Below are 23,394 nucleotides of genomic sequence, written 5' to 3'. Positions count from 1 at the left end.
ATTCCACTCCCCCATCCATTCCACTCCCCCATCCATTCCACTCCCCCATCCATTCCACTCCCCCATCCATTCCACTCCCCCATCCATTCCACTCCCCATCCATTCCACTCCCCCATCCATTCCACTCCCCCATCCATTCCACTCCCCCATCCATTCCACTCCCCCATCCATTCCACTCCCCCATCCATTCCACTCCCCCATCCATTCCACTCCCCCATCCATTCCACTCCCCCATCCATTCCACTCCCCCATCCATTCCACTCCCCCATCCATTCCACTCCCCCATCCATTCCACTCCCCCATCCATTCCACTCCCCCATCCATTCCACTCCCCCATCCATTCCACTCCCCCATCCATTCCACTCCCCCATCCATTCCACTCCCCCATCCATTCCACTCCCCCATCCATTCCACTCCCCCATCCATTCCACTCCCCCATCCATTCCACTCCCCCATCCATTCCACTCCCCCATCCATTCCACTCCCCCATCCATTCCACTCCCCCATCCATTCCACTCCCCCATCCATTCCACTCCCCCATCCATTCCACTCCCCCATCCATTCCACTCCCCCATCCATTCCACTCCCCCATCCATTCCACTCCCCCATCCATTCCACTCCCCCATCCATTCCACTCCCCCATCCATTCCACTCCCCCATCCATTCCACTCCCCCATCCATTCCACTCCCCCATCCATTCCACTCCCCCATCCATTCCACTCCCCCATCCATTCCACTCCCCCATCCATTCCACTCCCCCATCCATTCCACTCCCCCATCCATTCCACTCCCCCATCCATTCCACTCCCCCATCCATTCCACTCCCCCATCCATTCCACTCCCCCATCCATTCCACTCCCCCATCCATTCCACTCCCCCATCCATTCCACTCCCCCATCCATTCCACTCCCCCATCCATTCCACTCCCCCATCCATTCCACTCCCCCATCCATTCCACTCCCCCATCCATTCCACTCCCCCATCCATTCCACTCCCCCATCCATTCCACTCCCCCATCCATTCCACTCCCCCATCCATTCCACTCCCCCATCCATTCCACTCCCCCATCCATTCCACTCCCCCATCCATTCCACTCCCCCATCCATTCCACTCCCCCATCCATTCCACTCCCCCATCCATTCCACTCCCCCATCCATTCCACTCCCCCATCCATTCCACTCCCCCATCCATTCCACTCCCCCATCCATTCCACTCCCCCATCCATTCCACTCCCCCATCCATTCCACTCCCCCATCCATTCCACTCCCCCATCCATTCCACTCCCCCATCCATTCCACTCCCCCATCCATTCCACTCCCCCATCCATTCCACTCCCCCATCCATTCCACTCCCCCATCCATTCCACTCCCCCATCCATTCCACTCCCCCATCCATTCCACTCCCCCATCCATTCCACTCCCCCATCCATTCCACTCCCCCATCCATTCCACTCCCCCATCCATTCCACTCCCCCATCCATTCCACTCCCCCATCCATTCCACTCCCCCATCCATTCCACTCCCCCATCCATTCCACTCCCCCATCCATTCCACTCCCCCATCCATTCCACTCCCCCATCCATTCCACTCCCCCATCCATTCCACTCCCCCATCCATTCCACTCCCCCATCCATTCCACTCCCCCATCCATTCCACTCCCCCATCCATTCCACTCCCCCATCCATTCCACTCCCCCATCCATTCCACTCCCCCATCCATTCCACTCCCCCATCCATTCCACTCCCCCATCCATTCCACTCCCCCATCCATTCCACTCCCCCATCCATTCCACTCCCCCATCCATTCCACTCCCCCATCCATTCCACTCCCCCATCCATTCCACTCCCCCATCCATTCCACTCCCCCATCCATTCCACTCCCCCATCCATTCCACTCCCCCATCCATTCCACTCCTCCATCCATTCCACTCCACTCCCTCATTCATTCCACTCCCCCGTCCACTCCCCCGTCCATTCCACTCCCCCGTCCACTCCCCCGTCCATTCCACTCCCTCATCCACTCCACTCCCTCATCCATTCCACTCCCCCGTCCATTCCACTCCACTCCCCCATCCATTCCACTCCCCCGTCCATTCCACTCCACTCCCCCATCCATTCCACTCCCCCATCCATTCCACTCCACTCCCCCATCCATTCCACTCCACTCCCTCATCCATTCCACTCCCCCGTCCATTCCACTCCCCCGTCCATTTCACTCCCCCGTCCATTCCACTCCCCCATCCATTCCACTCCCCCATCCACTCCACTCCCCCATCCACTCCACTCCCCCATCCATTCCACTCCCCCATCCATTCCACTCCACTCCCTCATCCATTCCACTCCCCCATCCATTCCACTCCACTCCTCCATCTATTCCACCCCGGGGTTTGCACTCCACGAGCAGCAGCAGCGCCCCGCACGGAGCTCCCCAGCCGGTCACGAGGTGCCCCCCTCTCCCATTCCCCAACTCCCATCATAACACCCCCTGATTATTCCAGAACCTTTTCGGTAAAAAATGTCACACTCTCTTGGAGGCATTTCTATCAGCACGTGCGGCAAATTAACGGCGTAACCAGTTTCCCATTCGGTTACCGTGAATGCAGCAAAATAAAAATTGTCACACTCGCTCGGAGGCATTTCTATCAGCACGTGCGGCAAATTAACGGCGTAACCAGTTTCCCATTCGGTTACCGTGAATGCAGCAAAAGAAAGTTCATCGTGAACGACCTCAGCGCCGCGTTAACGAGTGCTGTATGCGGAGAGGCACGGCGCTGGTGGTGGTGGTCGTGGTGGGCAGAGTGGCTGACACTGTACCCACAACACGCGGGAGGAGGGAGGTCGCGCTGCAATGGGGAAGTCGCTGTCCAGGATGCGGCAGTTGCAGCTCCTTGGACTTCCCCTTTCTCTTCTGCATCACCACCACCACCACCCACCACCACCATGTCGGCCCATCCCTCGGCCTCTCCCCACAGCGCAGACGCTCGCCGAGAGCCCTGACACGGACGGGGTACAACTCGGTGGTGGAGGGGAGCGCACCGCCGGCCACTCGCAGTGTCGAGGTGTCGCGTGGAGGAGGAGGAGGATGGGGCTCGTGAGATAATCCGCCCCGTGCACCGCGAGCCACGTGGGAGATGTCCCCGGCAGCGCTGGGACCACCGCCTCGCGATGGCGAGACACGGGTAAAGCTGCGTCTCACAGGTGAGAGTCGTGTGCTGCTGTTGTTGTGACACACAGGTGAGAGTCGTGTGCTGTTGTTGTGACACAGGTGAGAGTCGTGTGCTGTTGTTGTTGTAACACACAGGTGAGAGTCGTGTGCTGCTGTTGTTGTGACACAGGTAAGGGTCGTGTGCTGCTGTTGTGACACAGGTGAGAGTCGTGTGCTGTTGTGACACAGGTGAGAGTCGTGTGCTGTTGTTGTAACACACAGGTGAGGGTCGTGTGCTGTTGTGACACAGGTGAGAGTCGTGTGCTGTTGGTGTGACACACAGGTGAGAGTCGTGTGCTGTTGTTGTGACACAGGTGAGAGTCGTGTGCTGTTGTTGTGACACAGGTAAGGGTCGTGTGCTGCTGTTGTTGTAACACACAGGTGAGGGTCGTGTGCTGTTGTGACACAGGTGAGAGTCGTGTGCTGTTGGTGTGACACAGGTGAGAGTCGTGTGCTGTTGTTGTGACACAGGTGAGAGTCGTGTGCTGTTGTTGTGACACAGGTAAGGGTCGTGTGCTGCTGTTGTGACACAGGTGAGAGTCGTGTGCTGTTGTTGTGACACAGGTGAGGGTCGTGTGCTGTTGTTGTGACACACAGGTGAGGGTCGTGTGCTGTTGTTGTTGTGACACAGGTGAGAGTCGTGTGCTGCTGTTGTTGTGACACAGGTGAGAGTCGTGTGCTGCTGTTGTTGTAACACACAGGTGAGAGTCGTGTGCTGTTGTGACACACAGGAGAGGGTCGTGTGCTGTTGTTGTGACACAGGTGAGATTCGTGTGCTGCTGTAACACACAGGTGAGGGTCGTGTGCTGTTGTTGTAACACACAGGTGAGAGTCGTGTGCTGTTGTGACACAGGTGAGGGTCGTGTGCTGTTGTGATACACAGGTGAGAATCGTGTGCTGTTGTTGTGACACAGGTGAGAGTCGTGTGCTGTTGTTGTTGTGACACAGGTGAGAGTCGTGTGCTGCTGTTGTTGTAACACACAGGTGAGGGTCGTGTGCTGCTGTTGTGACACAGGTGAGAGTCGTGTGCTGTTGTTGTGACACACAGGTGAGGGTGCTGCTGTTGTGACACAGGTGAGAGTCGTGTGCTGCTGTTGTGACACAGGTGAGAGTCGTGTGCTGTTGTTGTGGCACAGGTGAGAGTCGTGTGTTGTTGTTGTGACACAGGTGAGAGTCGTGTGTTGTTGTAACACACAGGTGAGAGTCGTGTTGTTGTGACACAGGTGAGAGTCGTGTGTTGCTGTTGTGACACAGGTGAGAGTCGTGTGTTGTTGTTGTGGCACAGGTGAGGGTCGTGTGCTGTTGTTGTGACACACAGGTGAGAGTCGTGTGCTGTTGTTGTGACACACAGGTGAGAGTCGTGTGTTGTTGTTGTGGCACAGGTGAGGGTCGTGTGCTGTTGTTGTGACACACAGGTGAGAGTCTTGTGCTGCTGTTGTGACACAGGTGAGAGTCGTGTGTTGTTGTTGTGACACAGGTGAGAGTCGTGTGCTGTTGTTGTGACACAGGTGAGAGTCGTGTGCTGTTGTTGTGACACAGGTGAGAGTCGTGGGTTGTTGTTGTGGCACAGGTGAGGGTCGTGTGCTGTTGTTGTGACACACAGGTGAGAGTCGTGTGCTGTTGTTGTGACACACAGGTGAGAGTCGTGTGCTGTTGTTGTTGTAACACACAGGTGAGGGTCGTGTGCTGTTGTTGTGACACACAGGTGAGAGTCGTGTGCTGTTGTTGTTGTAACACACAGGTGAGAGTCGTGTGCTGTTGTTGTGACACACAGGTGAGAGTCGTGTGTTGTTGTTGTTACACAGGTGAGAGTCGTGTGCTGTTGTGACACACAGGTGAGAGTCGTGTGCTGTTGTGACACAGGTGAGAGTCGTGTGCTGTTGTTGTGACACACAGGTGAGGGTCGTGTTGTTGTGACACAGGTGAGAGTCGTGTGCTGCTGTTGTGACACAGGTGAGAGTCGTGTGCTGCTGTTGTGACACAGGTGAGAGACGTGTGCTGTTGTTGTAACACACAGGTGAGGGTCGTGTTGTTGTGGCACAGGTGAGGGTTGTGTGCTGCTGCTGCTGCTGAGAGGAGTTGACGTGACGGCTGTAGTGACGCAGCGACCTTGGCGTGTGACGAGTTTGTTCTCTGCGCTAGGACACCACTGGCACCGCAGCACCAACTCCACGCCACGCCGTCTGTGCTGTTACTAATCACACTGCAGTACCGTCACATCTGTAGGGAGCCCGTGTGTTCCACGCGTCGTGTGGCAGCTGTCCACAGCTGCGTCCCACCATTACTCTAGGCCAGTGGTTCTTCTTCTTAGCCTGGGGTGCACACACTGCCTGGGGTTGCGAGACACGCCAGATGTTTTGAGAAGGTAAATAATCGAAACACAAATTGAGTACGGGGCACGTTAAGTTACAACTTATTTAGTTTCATTCACCCTACGTATTTAATAACATTATACATTGATAATAGGGTTTCCCCCTTTTTTCTGGCAACAAAACAGGTGTTAAGATGTTAAAACACCAAACTGAAACCTTTTACAAGGAATCATGTGTGCTGCATTAACCACAGATACTTGTGGTCAGAATGCAAACCAAAAGCGGTGCAAGGTGTAGTAAAGGTGACGAACCACTGCTCTAGGCACACCCCTCCGGCCACACTTCACGGCTGCTTCTCTCCCTCGGTGCAGAGGTGCAGCGGGATGTGTTGCCACGTCCGCTCCCGCGTGAAGTGCAGGCTGCTTGGAGGGACCCCACGCGGGGCCATCGGCGCTTTGCCGTTGCCCTCCGTTAACGCCAGACCCCAAGTCCCCTTCACAGACGCAACCCCCTCCACGCGTGGCTTTGGGCATCTCTCACAGTTCACCAGCGTTGGCTCAAGCGGGCCTGACCCTGCTGATGAGAAGTTGAACGTCTAGCCTGCCGCTCTGTGGGGTTGTGCGCTGCCCGGAACGCTGTATGGCTGATGGTATGTGTTTAGAATGTACTTGTATTTTGTGTGTGTTGCTGTGTCGAGTGGCGTAGGGTCTTAACTACACAAATTTGGCCAAATCATCACATCCCCTAACTCAAAAATCATAATTCTGAATGATTGGCTGCGAACACCTCTGCTTGATTTTAGTCTGATTGGTGACGGCCTCGTGTCTCGCAGCCTAGCTGGAGGCTGCTGCGCTTGGAGCTGCGAGGACGTGGCCTTGGCGAGCGCCGTGAGGATGAGCGCCGAGCCGGGGTTGGCGGTTACACTGGAGGAGGAGGAGGAGGCGTCCGTGGCGGAAGATGCCTCTGATCGTGCGTCGGAGATCGATGGTGACGAGGCAAATGTAAGTTCCGTAAACGACCGAAGGCACAGAGCATGGGCAAGGGCCCTGACCTCTTGGCCGTTATCAGACGAGGGAAGCAGAGGTGTCGACGTTCCCGAGACATTTCCTGCAGGACCATGCCCGCCACGAACCCACATTCAGATTGCACAAGCTTCTCCGTCTCGTGGCGAGCTTTACGATGCTGAATAATCCTTGCCTGGGATCTTTTCTGGCATCGTGGATACGGAAGACGTAGATGTTACAATCGAGGGTTAGATGGGTTTCCCTCTGTGTGTCAATACCTCCGTCAACGCGTCCGTGTGATGTTAGAAATGCGTTCGCCATTGCAACAAGTGCGGATGATCGCACGATATTCGTTGATTTGAGAGGCTACGAATACTGTCGCACCCATATACAGTGCTGTGAACACAAATCCGACGTTTCTAAAATGGGTGGGCCATGGCAGCTCGCTCTGCGTAGCTCATGGAGCCACTTGTCGGCTCAGCGGATTTGCACATTTCACTGTTTCGGTGCCAGGGGAAGTATTTTTTTTATTGAAAAAACAAACACAACATTTGTAACGAACACCTGCAGCAAAACATTTCCGGTTACGAAGGAAAAATCGAGCCCTGCCACGGTAACTGCAGTTTAATTGGCTGTCGTTTATTTAATTCGGTGAGACGCATTCATAAAGCTCTGCCAGCCGGTGAGCTTTACAAACACGAAACTTACTGAGCCCAAGAGATACATACCAGAGATCCTGCTTTGGCGACAGCACTGCAGAACGAGTTGAAACAAGTCGACGCAGTTGCTGAGCGCAGCCTCAAAGGGCCGAAACGTGGAAGGGCCAGCAACAAACGGCACCGTCAAAGTTGTAATAGCTACGCAGTTATGTCTGCAGCTGTTATTAAATATACATACATAGATAAACGTTGATATCTTCACGAGTAAAATGCAAGTCGTGCTTTGCGAGTTATAGTTTGTGTGCTGGGGCGTAGCGTGACGCTGCGCGTTATTGCTCGGAGACGCTGCGAAAAACCAGCTGACTGTCCTGCTGCTCTTCGAACAATGTGATGGGGAAATGAAACGTAACTCTTGCACAGCGTAGCAGCATGAAATTACCAAAATAACGCTTCAAACAAGGGCCATTGCCGACTTTATGAACATCGGGCTTTACGTTTAAGAGATACAAGTGCCCGGGTTCGATTCCTGACTCGTGCGTCTCTCCTTGCGGAGTCTCTGTGTGTGATGTCTCTCTGTGCGGTGTCTCTATGTGCGGTGTCTCTCTGTGTGGTGTCTCTATGTGTGTGTCTCTATGTGTGGTGTCTCTATGTGTGGTGTCTCTCTGTGTGGTGTCTCTATGTGTGGTGTCTCTCTGTGTGGTGTCTCTATGTGTGGTGTCTCTCTGTGTGTGTCTCCATGTGCGGTGTCTCTCTGTGTGGTGTCTCTATGTGTGGTGTCTCCATGTTCTCCCCCTGTGCTGTGTGGTTTTCTTCTGGGTTCTCTGGTTCCCATCTGCCAAACGTTCCAATCCAGGACACTCTTGAAAAAGCGAAAACATCCAAGCAGTGTGGGACCTGTGGTACATTTGGAATGCTTGATAATTATGTTGACGTACCCTTTGAAGTAAACAACTGGATCGCGTTTTGACGTGCTAATTTATTTTCACTTTCAGAGCTTGGTGGTGAAATGGTCGCGTTTGAAACTGCAGAATCTGAAGATCTGTTGGATTGCGGAAATCAGCCAGAGCATCGTGGAGATGGACTTGTCTCAAAACCTTCTGGAGGAACTTCCGCCCTTGGTGCCATGGGGTCTGAAAATGCTCCGCGCTTTCGACGCCTCCTCCAATCAGCTGACGTGTTTCCCCAGCGTTACACCTCAGCAGATATTCTGCACTGGGTGAGGGATCCTAGGGACGTGCGCCGTCTTCGTTGCGAATTCACCGCTGTCGGGGGGATATGGGAGACGTTTTAATGAACGCCACCTGGTCGTCCCAGGTCACTCGAGAGCAATAAGTTCAACGAATGACGCAGAGGAGTGGCGCTTCTCAGAGTTCACGCGGCTTCGGGTTGCGGGCGGCGGGGAGGGAGAAGGGGTGGCCATGCTTGCGGGGTGTGGACCGGGCTTCCGTGTGGTGGGACGTTGGTTCTGATGTCCCGTGGCTCAGCGGGGTCAAGAGGGATGGGGAGTGAGTAAGGGGAGTAGGATGGCGATTGTAGATAAAGTGGATGACTTCTCGATGAAGTGTAATAATTTAAAGATTGATCTAACTTCAAGTTTCTTTTGCCCGAATCACCTTGTGCGCCACTATTGGCTAGGTTGACTGAAATCAACCTCTCCATGAATTGCCTCTTCTCCCTGCCTGCTGAGGTGTTCCTGCTGACCAACCTCAAGACTCTGAACCTCTCCCACAATCAGCTGAGCGAGTTTGGCTGCCCCGAGAGAGCAGGTGATGCACACAGTGGGTTATAGCTCCGGGAGTAGCCGCAGAGTCAGCATCGGCGTCCACGCCAGGGAGGAGGGCGACCGCAGGGTGACGCAGTGCGGTCACTCATGCCTCGCACCAAGACGGCCTGTGGGTTCAACGCCCAACTCGGGGCTCTCTCTGTGTGGAGTTTGAATGTTTTCCACCTGTTATAATATCATACAATGTAGCTGGTATTGGCCAATATGACAATACAAATAAACACAATTACTGTACTTGCAAATGACTCAATTTGGATTGCACAGTAGCAATATCGCCCCCCCCCCCTCCTCCTTCTTGTGAAAACTTGGCAGGACCCTCCTGAAAAAAGTGTCTTGAGACTCAGTGAGGATTTTCTGGGTAAACAAGCAGAAGAAAATGTATAATCTATCGTAATTTTTTCGTCTGACTATGAAATGTTTGTCTCGTAAGTGAATGTCGACTCCACTGAGTTATTCAGTGGCAGTACTGAATTCCAAGGTCACCTTCACGACGTGGCCATTGGCCTCCCGGTCTGAAGATCACAAGAAGCTCTTCGCAGCGCAACGGGAGGTGGCGGGCAGCTTGGGGACGCCTTCATCCAGCGGTGGATTGATCGTGGCAGATTGGTGATGATGTGCGTCGCGTGTTGGTTCAAGGTGCCTCGTGGGATGTGCCCGCCGTGTGTGAGCGCAGCCCTGGGCCTGGTGCAGTGCCGAGACCTGGAGGTGCTCAATCTGTCGTACAATCAGCTGGGGGAGTTGCGCAAGGAAGTCCTGCAGCTCCTCAACGGACTGCGCTGGCTCAACGTGTCTCACAATCAGCTCAAGGCATTCCCACCGGCGTGGCACTGTCCACTGGTGCGTCACCACTTCAGCGTCTGTCATACGCACCACGAGACGTGAGACACAAGGCGTGAGACACAAGACGTGAGACACAAGTGAGACACAAGACGTGAGACACAAGACGTGAGACACAAGACGTGAGACACAAGGTGTGAGACACAAGGTGTGAGACGCAAGACGTGAGACACAAGACGTGAGACACAAGACGTGAGACACAAGACGTGAGACACAAGGTGTGAGACACAAGACGTGAGACACAAGACGTGAGACACAAGACGTGAGACACAAGACGTGAGACACAAGGTGTGAGACACAAGACGTGAGACACAAGACGTGAGACACAAGACGTGAGACACAAGGTGTGAGACACAAGTGAGACACAAGGTGTGAGACACAAGACGTGAGACACAAGACGTGAGACACAAGTGAGACACAAGACGTGAGACACAAGACGTGAGACACAAGACGTGAGACACAAGATGTGAGACACAAGGTGTGAGACACAAGAGGTGAGACACAAGACGTGAGACACAAGGTGTGAGACACAAGTGAGACACAAGACGTGAGACACAAGGTGTGAGACACAAGGTGTGAGACACAAGACGTGAGACACAAGTGAGACACAAGGTGTGAGACACAAGACGTGAGACACAAGGTGTGAGACACAAGGTGTGAGACACAAGACGTGAGACACAAGACGTGAGACACAAGACGTGAGACACAAGGTGTGAGACACAAGACGTGAGACACAAGACGTGAGACACAAGTGAGACACAAGACGTGAGACACAAGACGTGAGACACAAGACGTGAGACACAAGATGTGAGACACAAGGTGTGAGACACAAGATGTGAGACACAAGTGAGACACAAGGCGTGAGACACAAGGTGTGAGACACAAGTGAGACACAAGACGTGAGACACAAGGTGTGAGACACAAGACGTGAGACACAAGTGAGACACAAATGAGACACAAGACGTGATACACAAGAGGTGAGACACAAGGTGTGAGACACAAGACGTGAGACACAAGACGTGAGACACAAGACGTGAGACACAAGACGTGAGACACAAGTGAGACACAAGGTGTGAGACACAAGTGAGACACAAGACGTAAGACACAAGGTGTGAGACACAAGACGTGAGACACAAGACGTGAGACACAAGACGTGAGACACAAGGTGTGAGACACAAGACGTGAGACACAAGTGAGACACAAGACATGAGACACAAGGCGTGAGACACAAGACGTGAGACACAAGACGTGAGACACAAGGTGTGAGACACAAGACGTGAGACACAAGATGTGAGACACAAGGTGTGAGACACAAGACGTGAGACACAAGACGTGAGACACAAGTGAGACACAAGTGAGACACAAGGCGTGAGTCACAAGACGTGAGACACAAGTGAGACACAAGGTGTGAGACACAAGACGTGAGACACAAGACGTGAGACACGACATGAGACACAAGTGAGACACAAGACGTGAGACACAAGACATGAGACACAAGGTGTGAGACACAAGGCGTGAGACACAAGACGTGAGACACAAGTGAGACACAAGAAGTGAGACACAAGACGTGAGACACAAGACGTGAGACACAAGACGTGAGACACAAGTGAGACACAAGACGTGAGACACAAGACGTGAGACACAAGACGTGAGACACAAGACGTGAGACACAAGTGAGACACAAGTGAGACACAAGACGTGAGACACAAGTGAGACACAAGACGTGAGACACAAGACGTGAGACACAAGTGAGACACAAGACGTGAGACACAAGACGTGAGACACAAGTGAGACACAAGTGAGACACAAGACGTGAGACACAAGACGTGAGACACAAGTGAGACACGAGGCGTGAGACGTGAGAAGCGTCACGACGAATCTCGCAACTGCCATGTTGCGATTGGATTCGACGCGCCGCTCGAAACCGCCTCGAGCTCCTTCTGGTCAGTGAAGGGACTTTCAGCACCACCCACATCGGGTGGTGGAGGGTTTACACGACAAAACCTGGCCCGGATCATCACGGGGAATTGTCGTACGTCTCCCGTTATCCACGCGCAGGTGCAGCTGAAGGCGACTCACAACCAGCTGGAGGAGATTGGGGAGGGCTTCCAGCTACACTGGTCGAGCTCCCTGCAAGAGCTCGACCTCAGCAACAACTCCCTCGCCGAGCTCCCGGCGGCCATCCTGCAGCTCACGGTGCGGCCCCAGTGAGCAATGCGCGGCACAACGGCCCAAAACGCCAAACGGCCAGCGACAAACAGCGCTGTCAGAGTTGTCACGGATAAGAGCGTGTGTGTGACGCGTTTCGTGAAATTGAACCGAGGTTATTGTGAGCGCATGCGGAGAAAGAGACGAATGGGAGGAAATTCCAAAGTGGAGCGGTGCGAGGAAAGAAGCAGAAAGAGAAACGCTGTGACCCGCAGTGTGGTGAGTTGGTGTGGTGAGTGGGTGGGTGAGTGGGTGAGTTGGTGTGGTGAGTGGGTGTGGTGAGTGGGTGAGTTGGTGTGGTGAGTTGGTGTGGTGAGTGGGTGTGGTGAGTGGGTGAGTTGGTGTGGTGAGTGGGTGAGTTGGTGCGGTGAGTGGGTGAGTTGGTGTGGTGAGTGGGTGAGTTGGTGTGGTGAGTGGGTGAGTTGGTTTGGTGAGTGGGTGAGTTGGTGTGGTGAGTGGGTGGGTGAGTTGGTGAGTTGGTGTGGTGAGTGGGTGGGTGAGTTGGTGTGGTTGGGTGGGTGAGTGTGTGGCTGTGATCTGCAGTGTGGTGAGTGGGTGGGTGAGTGAGTGTGTGGCTGTGACCTGCAATGTGGTAAGTGGGTGAGTGAGTGAGTGAGTGGGTGAGTGAGCGGATGCGTGGGTGGTTGTGACCCGCAGTGTGGTGGGTGAGTGAGCGGGTGAGTTGGTGTGTGAGTGGATGAGTGAGCGGGTGAGTTGGTGTGTGAGTGGGTGAGTGAGCGGGTGAGTGGGTGGGTGAGTGGGTGAGTGAGCGGATGAGTGGGTGGTTGTGACCTGCAGTGTGGCGAGGGGGTGATTTGTGACTCTCAGTGTGGCGGATGAGACGACAGTTGGTGTCTGGTAGAACCGAGAGTGGAGGAATCAACGAGTGACGTTCACGGGAACGGCGATCAAGCTCGTAGTAGTGGTAGAAGAGCGATAATGAGGCGGCTGGCCACTAGTGAGTGAGGTGAGCGGAGTGAATCGGTGAGTGCAGGATCACCAATCGCCCCGTCTGCTCCGGTTAGGAGCAGTGCCGCCGGTGTGGCGTTAAACGCTGTGCGCTCTCCAACGCCACATCGGTGCTGCTGCTGCTGCTGAAGTGGCAATACACTGACCACGATTCTTCATCACGTGGCACTTTTATTAATCGACCATGTCGGGTGGAGGAGGGTGTACGACAGACATTGTACTGAGGCAACCTGACCCAAAGGTCAACTATGAATCGAGACATTGGTTGCGAGCGCCTGCTGCATGTCGGATAATGATTTCCCCACTGTGCAACATTTGTGCACAGGAGCTGCAGAGTTTGAATATCTCTGATAATCATCTGCTGGTCATTCCTCCTGCGCGGTTGTGGACGTGCTGCAAGCTGCAGACCCTCGACTTGTCACAAAACTACATTGGCAAGCAACCATCTTTGTTCAGGTGCGCTGCCGCTGCTTCCCCTTACTCGTTTGAGTTGAGTGGCGACTAAAACCCGATGTCTAAGTTGTGAATCCAGCTGCTGGCTTCAGAGCGCAGGGAGTGTGAACCACTCATGCCCTCAGAAAACGTTCGCAGCTTTCACACAGAGAGCCATAGACTCACAGTGGACATGCGTTCACTCAGACACCCGTAGACTCGCACACAGACCCGTAGACTCACACATAGATCCGTAGACTCGTACACAGACCCATAGACTCACACACAGATCCATAAACTCACACAGAGAGCCATAAACCCTCACAAAGAGCCATATACTTATATAGAGACCCATAGATATACACAGAGACAAATCGACTCACACAGACACGTAGACTCACACAGAGACCTATAGACTCACACAGAGACCCATAGACTCACACAGAGACCCATAGACTCACACAGAGACCCATAGACTCACACAGAGACCCATAGACTCACACAGAGACAGATCGACTCACACAGACACGTAGACTCACACAGAGACCCATAGACTCGCACAGAGACAGATCGACTCACACAGACACGTAGACTTACACAGAGACAAATAGACTCACACAGACACGTAGACTCACACAGAGACCCATAGGCTCACACAGAGACCCATAGACTCGCACAGAGACAGATCGACTCACACAGACACGTAGACTCACAAAGACACCTATAGACTCACACAGAGATCCATAGACACACAAAGAGACCTGTAGACTCAAACAGAGACCCATAGACTCACACAGAGACCTGTAGACTCGCACAGAGACCCATAGACTCACACAGAGACCTGTAGACGCACACAGAGACCCATAGGCTCACACAGAGACCTATAGACTCACACAGAGATCCATAGGCTCACACAGAGACCCATAGACTCACACAGAGATCCATAGGCTCACGATGTGTCCAAATGTTTGTTGTGGTGCACCGGAGTTGCATTTTGGTGATTCCTGAATTTTCCATTTGCGTAAAAAGTGGTTGCACCTGCCGTGTCCAGTCGGGTTGTGGTGCAAGGCAGCCCCACCGCTTGCGGGCAGGGAGCCTCTGGAATGGTGAGCGCTGGTGTCCCTGGTGGTGAGGACCCGGGGTGCTTGTCATCGCATTCACACCGAGTGGTGCGTCTGTGTGGTCGTGAGAACGAGTCACCTCAATTTATTATTTAACGTTAAGGGCATTTGCAAAAAAACAAGGAAAGAAAACTCTTGATTTAAAGCTTTCATGACTGCAAGGATTCATAGTCTTGGTTCTTTCGGTAAAGTCACATAGAAGGGAAACAATAAAATAAGTCACGTAGAAGGGAAACAATAAAATAATAATAAATTTGTATTATTATTTTATTGTTTCCCTTCTACGTGACTTTACCGAAAGAACCAAGAATATGAAGGAAAACTCGTTGAGAGGAATGTTGTAATTCATCTGCAGCCCTTTATGCATGCACTGTAGTATGGTAAACTGTGGTTGCCTTATAATAAGTTAGTACAATGGTTTTGGCGCTACGATTCTCATAGCGCAAGGCTGTCACCAAGGCAGGCGCTGTGTCCCAGCGACACGGCGTGGCAGTGGCGTCGCAGCAGCAGCAGCACCAATGGTGCTGCTGCTGCTGCTGGTGCTGCTGCTGCTGCTGCTGCTCCGTGTGATCCACGTCGAGTCGTTTGCTGGCAATCCTTGGAATTTGGACAATCTGGAGCAGGACGCCACTGTGAAGTGAACGGTGGCGTGGAGTCGTGTACGGTTTACGTGTTCCACGCCAAAAACTGGCGCGGCCTGCCGGATTCCAACCGTGGACCTCTCCAACGAGCGGCGAGCGCCGGGAAGCGTTCAACCCTCGCTCGCTCGCCACGGGCGGTTAGCGGTGGACTGCCGGACCGCGGCGGTGCGTCCTGCTTGAGCCGTGGCGGTGAACGTGACCCAAGCGTTTATCTCTGCCGTGGCGGTGAACTCCGGTAGCAGGGGCAGCGGCAGCGGCGGCGGCGGCAGCGGGAGCAGGAACCGGCTCGTCGCGTTCATCACCAGGAAGCTGAGACACCCGATGGAAGGTGTGAGCATCGCCCAACAGCAGCAGCAGCAGACACCGTAGCTAACGTAGCTTCCGGGCTTTAAGTGGCTATGATATTTACGTTGAAGAATCTGCTTCGTGGTCTAAGCTGAGGGGGATCCAGGAATTGCGCTCGCCACGTTTGCTGGATCGCAGCGCTCCTCGATGGGGCCTGGCTAGCGCCGTCTCGCGTTGCCGTCGTCCCTCAACGTTTACAATGGCGCTGCCGTTAACAACAAATACTTCTTTCAGATGGGTGCCGTTAACAACAAATACTTCTTTCAGATGGGTGTCACGAGTGGAAATGTAGAATCCGTTTTTGACACGCAGAGGCCTCAGTGATTCTGGCATTTTCTTGTACGGATGTAGCGAAGCACCTCCTCCCAGACGGCCACATGGTTGATGGGATGTGTGGAGGGATGGCCGCGTGAAGGAGGTGTATTGTCTGCGTAGTTACTTTGCCACAATATGTATGGGACCATCATTTGATTTGGGATTGGCTCTACGTCTCTGGCCTCTCCGTGTGCTATGAAGAAGGGCCATTGTCTGAAACGTCGCCTATTGCGTATTTATATATTTAAGGCCCCGACTGTCGTGCAGGAAGAATCTAAAGTGGCTGTAGTGTGTCCATTCGCAATTTACATACGGCACATGATTGGGAAGCAACTGATTTGCAGACGCACAATTTGGCACATGTTGTGAATGTAAGAATCGATTTTAAGCGGTGAATCATCGAATCGCAACAGCCGAGGCGTTGTGTCCGCTGTGATGTTTTTGTGCGCTTTGCAGGTGTGCTTCTGGACTTACCGGACTTTCTGGGGAGCACGCTGGAAGCCCTCAACCTGAGCAGCAACTTTATGGACAGCGTTCCTTCTTCCATCGGCTCCCTCCTAGCTTTGCAGGAGCTCTACCTCTCCAGGTGCGCCCCGCAGGTTGTCAGCCACCGTTCACGTGTAACACGATCGTGATGTAGAGAGAGCGACTCGTAGACAGAGCGACTCGTAGACAGAGCGACTCGTAGGGAGAGCGACTCGTAGGGAGAGCGACTCGTAGACAGAGCGACTCATAGACAGAGCGACTCGTAGACAGAGCGACTCGTAGACAGAGCGACTCGTAGACAGAGCGACTCGTAGACAGAGCGACTCGTAGACAGAGCGACTCGTAGACAGAGCGACTCGTAGACAGAGCGACTCGTAGAGAGAGAGCGACTCGTAGAGAGAGAGCGACTCGTAGAGAGAGAGCGACTCGTAGAGAGAGAGCGACTCGTAGAGAGAGCGACTCGTAGGGAGAGCGACTCGTAGGGAGAGCGACTCATAGAGAGCGACTCGTAGAGAGAGCGACTCGTAGAGAGAGCGACTCGTAGAGAGAGCGACTCGTAGAGAGAGCGACTCGTAGAGAGAGCGACTCGTAGAGAGAGCGACTCGTAGAGAGAGCGACTCGTAGAGAGAGCGACTCGTAGAGAGAGCGACTCGTAGAGAGAGCGACTCGTAGAGAGAGCGACTTTGAAGCGTAAGGAGGAACCACAGATGGGTTGACGCGGTGAAAACTCATCTCAAACAAAAAGGCGACGATGATTCATCACTAAGTTCTTTTGAGTTCTATCATCGTGTAGGTGTAATGTGAATTTTTACTTGTAGCAGTCCACTACCCGATAGAGCCAGTCAAATCAAGTTGTCTCATGAGCAAAGGTGAAAATTGATTTGTTTCTTTCAGCACAAACCAGGGCAAGAGCGTTGAGACGCAAGCAAAACAGTGACAATGTTGTTGTACGACGTTTCGCTGGTGATTACATCCAGCATCATCATCGTCGAGTGTCGACAAAGAAAGGTGACGCGTAAAAGAAACGGTGAAGCCGATGTGGGACAGCAGGAGGAGGGACAGGGAGAAGGAGGGGCGAGGAGGCGGCGGAGGGATCTCACCCAGGCCACAAGGAGCTGGAAGGGAACTAAATGGGAAGACGACTGCCCAGCTGGGTGTCTCTGCCGGGGAGTGGCTGGAGGGTGTAGGGAGGAGACGCTGCGCGTGTCCTGAGCTCTCGTGGTGATGATAACCGTGGTGATGATAACCGTGGTGATGATAACCGTGGTGATGATAACCGTGGTGATGATAACCGTGGTGATGCAGGAACCCGGGCATCCGCGAGCTGCCGCACGCCCTGGGCAGCCTCAGCAACCTGTGGCTGCTGGAGATCGACGAGCTGGAGATCTCCAATGTCCCTGCTGACCTCCTGCGTGACCCCAACGGTACGGTGGCACAACAGCCATCCCCTCTGAGCGTAAAATCAAATAAATGCCTCCTTCGGCACATTCGTCAGAGTTGGATATTTCCTGAAAATCTCATTTAGCTAAGAACAGTGGTTTAATGTTTGTCTGCAAGGTACAGTGGACGTTTGAACGGAATATTCCATTGGTTCATACTCTTTGGTTCTATTCGGTAAAGTCACATAAAAAACAACAAAAATCCTTGCAGTCACGAAAGGTTTAAATCTAGAATTCCATTGGTTTTACACACGGCATCATCGCCCTCCCCTCTCCTGGCAGACTTATGCCCTCATAAGTCAGATGAGATATGGTGTAAAGCACTTTGCATTTCTGAGGCATGTTAAACTCTAAATACAAATATTATCGTCATTATTATATCGACGCGTATTTTGCTGTCGCATTATTACAATCATTATTAAATCTGCGCGCGCGTTGCCACTGCAGGGACGCCGGCCATCTTGGCCTACCTGCGGGCCCAGCAGCGCCGCTCGCAGCACTGCTACTCCCTCAAGCTCATGGTGGTCGGCCCCTCGCACCAGGGGAAGACGTCGCTCCTCTCGTCGCTGAGACACCGGCGGAAGCCGCCGCCGCCGCCGGTCTCGGGCGGCTGCCCCGACGTGCCCATCGTGCTCAGCACCTGGGACCTGCAGCGCCCCCTGGGCCTCGCCGACCTCAAGGTGCGCTTCCCGCTCGGAGCGACGCCGGCGGAGATGAAACACCGCGGTCCGCGCTGCTTGCGCTGAAAACTATCGCTGCTTCGCTACCGGGCACGGTGCTGGCCACACTACCCCCTCTTGCGTCGTCCCGGCACTCACCCCAACAGTCTGTTAAGGCCACGCGGGGGATCTGTGTGTCTGCGGTGGCGCTGCGGCGAGGGGCAGGTGGAGAAGATCCGCTTCTCGGTGTGGGACGTGGGCGGCACGGCGAGCGCGCTGCCCGTGCACCGCTGCCTGTGCACCGACCGGGCGCTCTACCTGCTCGTGTGGAACCTGGCTCTGGGCGAGGAGGGAGTGGTGAGCCTGCACCACTGGCTGCTCACCATCCAGGCGAGTGTTGGCCGGGCGTCTACCGTGCCTTGGGATTGGACGACGGTCACGTGTGTCCCGCGACCCTCGCGCTCACCTTCTTTGTGCAGTAATGCACCTATTGCTAATGCAGGAGGTGTTCAGATGTTCACACGTCAAACAGACACCTATTGCAAGGCTGCATCAAGTCTGCGTTAACCACACAGGCATCAAGTCTGCATTAATCACACAGGCATCAAGTCTGCATTAACCACACAGGCATCAAGTCTGCATTAACCACACAGGCATCAATCTGCATTAACCACACAGGCATCAATCTGCATTAACCACACAGGCATCAAGTCTGCATTAACCACACAGGCATCAAATCTGCATTAACCAAACAGGCATCAAGTCTGCATTAACCACACAGGCATCAAGTCTGCATTAACCACACAGGCATCAAGTCTGCATTAACCACACAGGCATCAAGTCTGCGTTAACCACACAGGCATCAAGTCTGCATTAACCACACAGGCATCAAGTCTGCATTAACCACACAGGCATCAAGTCTGCATTAACCACACAGGCATCAAGTCTGCATTAACCACACAGGCATCAAGTCTGCGTTAACCACACGAGTCTGTACTTGTTCCAATGCAGTGTAGCCACCTACGACTGAACAGGGCCGGTACGAGGATGGCACTGGGTGGGCCCTGCACCACCAAATGTCCCTGTGGCACCACCACGGTGGGAATCGCTGTTACGGTGCCCCCCCCCCACCCCACCCCACCAACACGACGGCTCTAGCGGCCCCCCCCCTGTCCCCGAGCGGAGCTGGAGCCGGGCCCGACTGCGAGCGTCTCTCCCCCGACAGGCGCGGGCCCCGCACGCGGCGGTGATCGTGGTGGGGACACACCTGGACCGCCTGCCCGTGCGCTTCATGGGCGAGAGGCTGGCCACCCTCAAGGCCCAAGTGCTCAGCCTGTGCTGCGACCCGAGTGGCCGGAGCTTGAGCGGCTACCCCAGCGTTGACTGCAAGCACATCTGGTTCGTAACGCCCCGTCTCGATTGCGGAGCGTTTGTGGCGGAGAGGTGGGGCGGCGGAGGAGGCGGCCGCTGTTTTAGGGATCCGGTCAATCGGTGTCGAAGCGAGACGGGGAGGGGGGGAAGAGGAGCGCGACGATTTCCGATGCGTTCAGATGTCCAGGAGTGCCAACGCCCGCGCAGCGTTCGCGGCGATTTCCACGATCCCGGAAAAGTGCGGGGGGGGATCTTGCTGCGCGGCAGCGAGGCCGCGGGAATCGTCTGAGCAGCGTGGCTATCGTGACGACCGCGCGGGGATGCCGAATCCGAATCGTCCGTAGTAAATGCGACTTGGCGTTGAGAATTCCGTTTAATAACTCGCCGCGATGTTTGTCTCCTGCCGGCCCGCGTGCGCCAGCGAAGTGTCGTGCCAGTCTCTCGCTGGCATCGACGACCTGCGGAAGTTGATCTTCCGGGCGGCGTGCGGCATAAAGGACGGGGGCAGCGCCGTTCCCAACCAGCGGCTCCTGGGGCGCCTGGTGAGACCGCTCGTGTTCCGCGTCGCGCTCCGTCGTGCTCCTCGCGTCATGATGCGGGGTGGCCAGGAGTGGATTTGGAGGCGGAGGGAGGGCAGCAGGATTTTTATTTACATATTCTCGTCTTCAGCCTTGGCATGAGCTGGACAGCCTCGTACGATCCGGGGAGATGCTTACCGACCCCGAGGACAGGGAGAGTGGCCGCGTGGATCGGTGAAGAAAGGCGAATGAGAGGGATCACAGCGACGGTTAACAACGACCAGCAAGCCGGCTTGGGCAAAGCGCGTTTTGCTTTGTCAGAACCCACGTTACCGACGGGACGTAGACAAGTTTGGTGCTGGAATGGCACCCAAAGGAGGGAATACGCCAAGAGGGCAAAGGCCGCGGAGACGGGGTGACGAGATGGGTTCACGGACCGTGCCGTAGCAGTGCCGCGGCGAGGCCTTCACACCGCCTCTCGCCCCCCCCGCTCCGTGCGCCGCGCAGGTGCCCAGGAGCTACATCGCGCTGCACGACGCGGTGCAGGCGGAGCGCCAGCGCCGCGTGGCGGACGCGCTGCCGCAGGTGCTGACGCGCGAGGAGCTGCGGGCGCTGGCGGAGAGCACCCCGGGGAACGACTTCTCCTACTCGCACGACGATCTGCAGCGAGGTGACCGGCTGGAGGCCGCGGTCGCCGCCACCCTCGGGCTCGTTCGTGCAATGCCATGAGGAAGATTTCTTTTCTCTTATGCGGTTGCTGAGCACAGCACCCAAGGCCCCTAAACAAAGTGCTGTCAATCACGTCATGAATAAGAGTCAACACGTGTCTTGGATTGAGTGAGGGTATTGTTATTGTCGGAGCTTGGGGGGAAAAGAGGCGATGATGGGAATTCTAATGTCGAGCAGCGTGAGGGAAGAAGCAGAAAGAGAAGCATTGTGATCTGCAGTGTGGTGAGCGAGTGGGTGAGCGGGTCAGTCAGTGAGTGTTGTTGTGACCAACTGTGTGGGTGAGAAGATGCAGTCGGTCTGTAGGCCGAGCCATCAACATGGCTGGAGGAATCAACGAGTGAAGTTCATGGGAAGAGTCACCATGCTGTAGTAGCGGTAGGAGAGTGATAAGGGGGCGACTGACGGCTGGTGAAGAAAGCCATGCCGAGTCGTCGGACTCTTTTTGAGGAGGGTTGTGCTTCATTGAGTTTTGATTTGGCGATGTGTTCAGCCCGTTAATGATGAGTCATGCTTATTATACGTGTGGGAGGGAACCAGACCACCCAGAGAATCGCCACGCCTTGCACGAGGGGGGGCAACACTCTATCCCCCGTACAGATGGAAACAGATGGTTATTAGTTCACTTGCCGTACTGCTTTCTCCGGCGAGCCAGGGCAAGAGAGTGCCGCAACATCTGTGCGCGATCCACCAACCCTCGGCGCCAGCGCTAGGTTACCGGCGGGCGCAGCTGCCACTGCTTAGTGATGGGGAACACCGGGCACTCCGGCCCCGGGCACGACAGCGGTTCCTCCGCCTCTGGCCGAGCGCGTGCCCCCCTCTGCCCCCCCCCCCCCCCGCAGCGGTGCAGTTCCTGTCGGAGGTGGGGGCGCTGCTGCACTTCCCCGACTGCAGCTGGGGCCTGGGAGAGGTGCTTTTCCTGCACGGGGGCTGGCTGGCGCACTGCCTCGAGGGCACGCTGCGCGGCGTGGCCTCGGGGCCAGGCCAGGGCGCCACGCGGCCCCGGGAAACCATCGTTTCGGCGCTGGCGGCCGCCGGCGTTCCCGCGAGGCACCAGGAGCAGCTCCTGCAGCTGCTGCTGCTCTTCGAGATGATGCTGCCCCTGCAGCACGACAGGTGGGGCACCTCCCCCGCCACGCTGGGTAACCTCGCCCGCCACGGGTGGGGGGCGCTCGCACGAGCCGACGCAGGGTGGCGCGCCGCGAGAGTGAGGGTCGTAAAAGTTGACCGCCGTGGCTCGTGGTTGCCTCGTTAAGGATGAGCCCAGCGTCCACTACGTTCACGTCACGTGTCCCCTCGCTATCACGGTCGTGGTCAGTGTGTGGAGAACCGTGGTCACGTGGACTTTGAGTGTCAACGAAAACTCAACAAGGCAGCCTCGATTGGAAGACCGCTCACAAACATTTCATTGTTCAATCCATTTCCCTCTCTAGTTTCTCAGGCTTAAAGTGATCGTGAAAATCGGGCGGCTTTCACCTATTTTTAAATCAATCGCATCATTCAGTCACGTCTTAAATGCTTTGCACTAACAATTGTTGCATTGATTTTATGACACTTACGTATAAGTAGAGGCTGATGAACTATCCATCTTGATGTTTGTCCATTGGTTTGTTTAAATACCTGACTAAACCCAGAAATGCCCGCACTGTAATGACGCTGAATGATATTTGACATCGGCACGGGACAGAACGAATTAAAGGGCAGACTATATCACAGGCGGCATGCTTGTTATGTAAATCTTTGTGGTTCCTGACACAAACAACATCATCTTACCATGATTTCTCACCTAGGAATGTAAGTGTACGATTTTAAGACTGCTTGCTGATGATGATTTCCCAACTCCCTGCTCCTTGCGAACGCTGCTGCTGCAGCTTCCTGCTGCCCCACCTCATGCCGGAGAGGCCCGGCCTGCAGCTGCTTCCGGTGTTGGAAGACGACGGCAAGAAGACGATGACCGTTCGCCGCCTCGTGCAGATGAGCTTCACGCCATTGGGCTTCTGGTCGCGGCTCATCGCGCGCCTGCTCATCAGCGTGGCTCAGATTGAGCGCCAGGTGCTCGTGGCCACGCGCAACCAACGGCGTTGAACCGGTCCGGGGTTGCGCCGCGGTTCCCGAGCGCAGCTCGCAGACGCAGAGCCGAAGGTTGCGCGGTGACCTCCTCTTGCGATGACGTCCTCTTGCAGTGACCTCCTCTTGCGATGACGTCCTCTTGCGGTGACCTTGTCTTGCGGTGACCTCCTCTTGCGGTGACCTTGTCTTGCGGTGACCTCCTCTTGCGATGATGTCCTCTTGCGATGACGTCCTCTTGCGGTGACCTTGTCTTGCGGTGACCTCCTCTTGCGGTGACGTCCTCTTGCGGTGACCTT

General features: G+C 54.9%; 1 protein-coding gene across 1 annotated transcript in view; it reads left to right on the top strand.

Annotated features, from left to right (window-relative positions):
- Window positions 1-1,883: 1,883 nt before the first annotated feature.
- Window positions 1,884-23,394, top strand: part of LRRK1 (leucine rich repeat kinase 1) — a 35,232-nt gene continuing 13,721 nt past the window's right edge. The window contains exons 1-18 of the mRNA XM_076065972.1: window positions 1,884-2,441; window positions 2,971-3,196; window positions 6,348-6,516; window positions 8,171-8,394; window positions 8,814-8,944; window positions 9,635-9,798; window positions 11,857-11,994; window positions 13,301-13,431; window positions 15,409-15,497; window positions 16,286-16,415; window positions 17,621-17,739; window positions 18,202-18,434; window positions 18,639-18,803; window positions 19,639-19,811; window positions 20,206-20,326; window positions 20,810-20,972; window positions 21,871-22,144; window positions 22,900-23,080. Coding sequence (XP_075922087.1) covers window positions 6,409-6,516; window positions 8,171-8,394; window positions 8,814-8,944; window positions 9,635-9,798; window positions 11,857-11,994; window positions 13,301-13,431; window positions 15,409-15,497; window positions 16,286-16,415; window positions 17,621-17,739; window positions 18,202-18,434; window positions 18,639-18,803; window positions 19,639-19,811; window positions 20,206-20,326; window positions 20,810-20,972; window positions 21,871-22,144; window positions 22,900-23,080 — 2,544 coding nt within the window. The 5' untranslated portion in view covers window positions 1,884-2,441; window positions 2,971-3,196; window positions 6,348-6,408. The remainder of the gene's footprint in view (window positions 2,442-2,970; window positions 3,197-6,347; window positions 6,517-8,170; window positions 8,395-8,813; window positions 8,945-9,634; window positions 9,799-11,856; window positions 11,995-13,300; window positions 13,432-15,408; window positions 15,498-16,285; window positions 16,416-17,620; window positions 17,740-18,201; window positions 18,435-18,638; window positions 18,804-19,638; window positions 19,812-20,205; window positions 20,327-20,809; window positions 20,973-21,870; window positions 22,145-22,899; window positions 23,081-23,394) is intronic.

Source organism: Petromyzon marinus, chromosome 9 (genome assembly GCF_048934315.1).
Source record: "Petromyzon marinus isolate PM22_M1 ecotype Great Lakes invasive population chromosome 9, UKy_Petmar_22M1.pri1.0, whole genome shotgun sequence".
Classification (NCBI taxonomy): domain Eukaryota; kingdom Metazoa; phylum Chordata; class Hyperoartia; order Petromyzontiformes; family Petromyzontidae; genus Petromyzon; species Petromyzon marinus.
The sequence above is the reverse complement of the archived record's forward strand: the minus strand, read 5'-3'. Positions and strand labels throughout refer to the sequence as shown.